We start from the raw sequence: 6,402 nt of genomic DNA, 5'->3' as shown, positions 1-6,402 counted from the left end.
GTTTAACTAAATTAATTGCATTTTAAATTGAAATGGTTTTAAAAGTAGAACAAACCATGGAATTTTAGTCCGACAATAATATAGCAAACTTGCAAGAGCTGGTATTAGATTTTATAGAGAAAAATAAAATCTCAGTGTTTTACATACACAACATTTGAATATTCCACATTCACTATAAAGTTGAATTAACTTGTTTTACATGAGTGCATGCGGTTCTGGTTTCAGGCGGTCTCACTTCCTAGGTCATAGTCAGGTAAGGGTATAACAAATAAATGGCACAGTAAATAGTCCTATATAAAGGATTAATTACTAAAAACATGAAGAAACATAAATATTACATGAACATTATTTACATTAGCATCACAAAGGGATGAGGTGCAGAGCATGTGTCAATTTGTGCGTTTAAAGAATCAGTTCTCCTATTGAATGGGTTTCAGAATAAGGAATGCATTTACATAAAAAAATGCTGTGAAAAAAGGACTTGTTTTCAGCATCCTGTACTGTTGGCTATTAAACTTCTGAATCTGAATGAAATACTTGGAAGTCATATTCCACTCCAGTCATGTAGAGAGGTTTTAAAGTCTTTGGGTTTAAAAGTGGGATTTCAGTTAAACATCTATGATGCCTCCTCAAGCCTTTTTCTGGACATCATCATGGCTCTCTTGAGTTGCTCGAATGATACAAACATCACCACATTCCAGGAGCCCAGTCTTAGGAAAGAGGGCACGAACCTAAAGAGCACAAACAAAAAGTTTATTTCTTCAACAAAAAAAATCGAATCTAGAATTAATTTCAATGCAAAAATACATTGTTTTCCATGTTTTAGACAATGGAAATATGTTAAAACTATATATTGTATCCCCTGACCCTCAAGTCATTTTTTGTTATTCATTTACAGTTTTCTACATAAGATCATAATATAGGAATATTTTTGAAAGTATAACCTCGATATCTTCAATATTTACTGAGGCCATCTCAAAGACTATAATCAATGTTAAGGAAACCAACATTTAGTATTTTTTGTGCATAACAAGAAAATAATTCATTTCAGTATTTGAGGATCTCATGATTCGATTATTAAGCCTTTATTTCACAGAGAGGGTCAAGTTTTACTTTTTCCTCAAAGAAATTTCCTCCATATTAAACCAGGACTCCGATATATAATGTGTTGCAAAAAGTATAAAAATGTACAATGCAAAACTAAAATCATTGTGACTGTGATAGTATTGGATCCCTCACCCTTTGTAAAATGCAGTGGGACCCTCTTTAGTCATCATAGTCCAGGCACAATTGAGTGAGCTTTTGTATTGACTAGGAGGAGAGTTCATGTATCGAGTCTTTACGACATCCACCGGGGACGCGATCACTGTGGTGATGAAACCGGCTCCAAACGCAGATGTGAAATGGCATGGCAGAGTGTCTGTAACAGGATACAACACGATATAAAGACATATTCTCTAAAAATAAAATATTTTTAAATAAGTCAAAAACATTCACAAACATTATTTTTCAACATTTTTCCTGGAATTGGGTTTAACACACGTAGCCTACAGTATTATGTATTTGGAAGTACCTTTACACCTTTGCTCATATTTTACAACCCATTCAACTGCACTGATATCATAGTATTTGATTTGTAGATTAAGAAACACCCTTATCAAGTGAAAGAGGTTGTAAAATATATAGAGATGTTTAGACCAGTTCATTACAAAATGTTTCACAACAATTACTCTGAGCAGGGCACTAAAAAGTGTATTTGAGCTTTAATCTAATCAGAGATCATTCAAGCTTTTTGTTTTTCTTGCCGTTCTCATTTGCTTTGGGAAACACGGTCTGATTTGCTTACCTGACATTAGTTTGTGTCTAAGAATTGCTTCCTTGATGAGGTCATAGGACACGAGTTCTGTGCAGTTGACCAGGGCGTTTCTTGTGATGTTGGGTAGTGTTCCTATATACAGAGAAGACAAATAAGAATTTCATTCTTGAATTATTAAAGAAAGTGTGTTGATTATAACTGTATTTATAGAATTAATCTATAGGACTAAAATAACCCATTTTACAGAATATTTGCATGCTATGCCTTTTTGCGTTGAGTAAAGTATTGTATCAGTATTAGTATTAAGTAAATAAAGTATTAAGTCCAATTTTCTGTGAGGTTGGCATGAGAAGCACATTTTACACAACAGTAGCTGCTTTCAAAAACTGTCATTTCTGGGTACACACCTTTCCACAACCCTTTAAGACCCTCCTGCTGAAATATTTGTCTGTAAGCTTGCATGGTTCCATTGTAGCGCCGTCCCACACCCTGCAGGTTCATCTGGGCCTGAAAACGCACCTTCACCACGTCGGTGGGCTGCGCCATGGAAACGGCCAATGCTCCTGTGGTACAGCCAGCTAAGATCCTGATGCCCACATTGGGGTCTGTAAAACAGAAGCGAATAAACTGAACTCGCTTTTGAACAAATGACAAACAGATGAAACAAATGTAATACATTGAGTCTGATACATTCTTGACCCTCTGTGAGATTACAAGGAAAAATCTGAGAAGCTTGGAGATTTATCATTCATTTGATCTCCATGCAGAAAGAACAACAAGAAAATTCTTCAACTCACTGTCTTTGCCCCTTGTGTAGAAGCTCTTGACGCTGTCGTACAAGCCGATTCGTATAGAGGCAAAAGCCATCTGTCTCTGTAGTCCAGCTATTAAACCGTTGTAGAGCGAGCGTGGCCCCTCTGTTCGCACCATGGTACTGATGGTCCCAAACACACCCCTGTACCGGATGCCCTTAGCCGCTCCGGTCGTGGCTTTCTCTCCCTGGATCTACAAGCAAGAAAACAATAGACATGTAAAAATAGTGACGGGTTAGAGCATACGGGTGCTGAAAACAGATGTTATACACCCTTCATTTTAAGGTTCTTTTAAGTTATCTATACTTTGGAGCTTTAAAGCGTAGTGTAAACCTGAAAGTACTTCATTTGCAAAAACAGATCACTCAGATTTAGATAATCGTGTTTTTTATTGTGCTTTTCAAGTAATATCCATCAAACTGCAGTTTGGATGTTTTGCTTAAGTATAAAGAATTAATATAATAACTATTTTTGAGATTTATCTGTTTTTGCAAATTGGATCTGTTTTTGCAAATAAAATCTTGATTTCATTATTTACAGCTTAAGTCATGTATAAACAGTATTTAGGCAAAAACTATTGTAAAGTTAATCAACATAGACACTTTTGTGAAATCTAAATAAAATCTCTCATACGTCATCATAAATGTCATGAAGGCAGTCAGGACGTGGTTATACATAAAATGCAAACCATTAATGCATTTTCGAGCAGACGCTCTTAAGATGTTCAGCCAGGTCAGTGAGATGTATGTACCTGCAGGCGAACTTTCGCTGTGTCCAGAGGAAACGTGACTAAATCAGCGATACAGCCGGCTGTTCCTGCGCTCAGAACTTTAACTCCAAGAGGAGGTGGAACATCAGATGGCTTTAGACCCACCATACTGACAACTGGAGTGCAAAAGATAGACAGAGAGATAGGAAAAGATGAAATTATTATTAATAAATGTTATGCCGTACCATTAAAGCTATTGAAATGTATGGAAGATTGTAGTGTCGTTATATTTGCATTACAAAGAGCATTTATAAAATGCTTTAAGGGATAATACCCCCAGAAATTTAAATCATTTACTCACTCTCTTGTAATTTAAAACCTGTATGACTTTCTTTCTTCTGCAGAACACATAAGGAGATATTTTGAAGAATGTTGGTAACCGAACAACAGCAGTATCGATTCACTTCTATTGTATGGACACAAAACTAGTGCAAGTTAATGGGTGCCGCCATTGTTCAAAATATCTCCTTATGTGTTCTGCAGAAAAAAGTCATACAGGTGTGAAATGACAAGAGGATGAGTAAATGATGAGAGAATTAACATTTTTGGGTGAACTATCCCTTTTAAAGCCTGTTAAAAGACTTTCCGATTTACAAAACATACATTTGCACCAATAGAAGGTAAAAATCAGTTCAGCTAGACGTGTAGTGTAAAATTGTTTTAAATATAAACTCTATTACATTATAAAATACTAAATTTAAACACATTTAAACAATGTAATTTTCTATGCACAGAATGCAATATTTTAAATATATTTATACATCATTATTTTTACATTACAAATAATAATAGCAGACACATTAACCGACCTGCGGATGGATTTCTCTGTCTGATGGTATGACAGGGCTCTTAGCATGAACTCTCAAGTTGTAGAGAGAGCAGCAGTCATCCTGTCCTTCTTTATATATCACTACTACAGACTGTTTTCTTTTTTTTCCACCTCCACTTGCTCAGGGAGGTGTTTCTTTGGGACTGATTACTGGGCAACACAAAGTCCACCCTCTCACACAGAGCCAATGTCCAAAACATCCCACATCCAGATAAACAACACAGTAAGCGAACAAAGCTGTCCCGAACTGTAATGTTAACATATTAACGTGGATTACATACAAATTTCACATTAACCTCTGCACAAAGGTCAAGAAAGGGACAACATGCTTATCACAATAAAAAATTGAAAAAATGGAATACAGTGTGTGTCTCAATTTCATACACAAGTGCAATTCAAAAGTGCTTACAGAAAATGATTGACAAAGAGAAATACGACGTATCTTTAAAATGCATATGATTTAAGATCACAAATACAACTTGACATTTTAAGAAACAATCAAATTGATTAAAACGTGAATGTATATATAAAAAGAATAAGAATAAAAGAAAAAGTGCAGTTGATGTAAACCAGCACATTGCTTAGGTTATAGAAAAATAAGTAGGAATGTTTTGGTCTTCGTATACAATAGCAAGATCTCATGAAACTGAAGGAATGCAGATACATCGAAGGAGGTCAAGCAGCTCTCGGCCAATGATGGGTGAGTCGATTAAGGTCTAAAAGATGATTGGCTTTACGGCAGGGTGACTACAGGGTGGTACGGGCCAAATGACAAACATGCCTGTTTCTGTTTAATAGGAGGAAGAGCGAATGCCGTATTTTGGCTAATTCCAGGATTTCATTTGAACATGTGTCATTTTCTAAGTACTGGAGGCCGATCACTTCAAAAGCAATGAAGTGCTTGTTTGATATCACTGCATTCATGAAGGTGTGATCCTGTCTAATGTTTATCTGAGTCAATCACTGAGATGCGAAGGAGGGAAGCGGTGATGTTTGTGACTGAAGGTCATGGGGGACTGATAAGAGGCCTGTTGAGCTTTTCAACTTATGCAAGACCCCCTAAAGAAAAAACACCAGCTCCAACCGGACCATTATCTTTGTGAATTAATCTGCTGACTCTCTTGTAACAGGTCATTTACCTTCAAGTGACGTATTATGAGTGAAAGATTACCATCAGTGGATGATGTTTTTCACATCGGATCCAGTCCATTTGTTCAACATCCGGCGTCTGTATTGCTGAATCAGGATTCACACTTTTTGTAATTTCTAGTTGTTTGCCATTGGTGGATATGGGAATTAATAATGTTAAATACTATATTGAACTTTAAAATATACATTCTATTTGCAGGTTATAGTAATATTGTAAAATGTTCTGTTATATTGTAAGGTATGTTGTTAAGTTTCCAGTACTGATAATATTTAAAATAGGCTAATAAACTTTAATTAAATAATATACTTTAATTTATCTATTTACAGTTTCTTACAATCCAACACTGCATAGAGAAAAACAACAGTAGGCATGTTTTTTTTATATTTATAGCTGGAATATAACAAACAGAACTTTGGTTGCAGGGTTGCACAAATTGAATTTATTGTTTAAATTAAGTAAACTGGACAAGTAGCGAAACTTATTTTTTCAGTGCAGTGACCTAAAACCTTTGAAGCATTGCAGCAAAATGGACTATATTACATAATTCAGCATTTGCAGATGTGTTGAGCATGCACTGTTAAAGTAGACTTTACTTTAATTTGTTAATTCATAAACAGCAAATGAACCGGGACATTCCGTCTGTGTCGCTTATCTGTGGCATAATACTTGGATCGAGTACAAAAGATACAAGGCTTAAGATAACCGAACATATAACAGCTAATTTCCCAGTTATTATAGTACATACTGTACTAAGCAACTGCAAGTGTGAATTTATTTAAATGAGATTCTTAATAAAGACAAAAAGTGTTGATTTGATTGGGCAATTTTGGCAAGAGGTTGTGGTTGGAAGTCAGGAGATGACGTACTCGCCCGAGACAGCATGGCATCCTCATCAGTGAACTACCAGAATGCAAAGCGCTGGGCTGAAAAGAGCCTCTTATTGGTCGTTCGCGCTTACACCCCCATATGTCAATTAGGGTCAGGAGGAGTGGGCATGGCATCATTTCATGTACTGTAGGATACATT

General features: G+C 35.9%; 1 protein-coding gene across 1 annotated transcript; it reads right to left on the bottom strand.

The window, feature by feature from the left end:
* Nucleotides 1-89: 89 nt before the first annotated feature.
* On the bottom strand, nucleotides 90-4,475 carry ucp1 (uncoupling protein 1). The gene is made up of 7 exons (XM_079462464.1): nucleotides 4,207-4,475; nucleotides 3,380-3,513; nucleotides 2,614-2,821; nucleotides 2,224-2,421; nucleotides 1,847-1,948; nucleotides 1,240-1,420; nucleotides 90-731 (listed from the first exon to the last, which is right to left on the bottom strand). Exons 2-7 carry the CDS (start codon nucleotides 3,503-3,505, stop codon nucleotides 617-619), a joined length of 930 nt encoding a protein of 309 aa, XP_079318590.1. The 5' UTR covers nucleotides 3,506-3,513; nucleotides 4,207-4,475; the 3' UTR covers nucleotides 90-616.
* Between the last annotated feature and the right edge of the window lie 1,927 nt (nucleotides 4,476-6,402).

Source organism: Barbatula barbatula (genome assembly GCF_947034865.1).
Source record: "Barbatula barbatula genome assembly, chromosome: 8".
Classification (NCBI taxonomy): Eukaryota; Metazoa; Chordata; class Actinopteri; order Cypriniformes; family Nemacheilidae; genus Barbatula; species Barbatula barbatula.
Note: the sequence above shows the minus strand (reverse complement) of the source record. Positions and strands in the feature narration are given on the sequence as shown.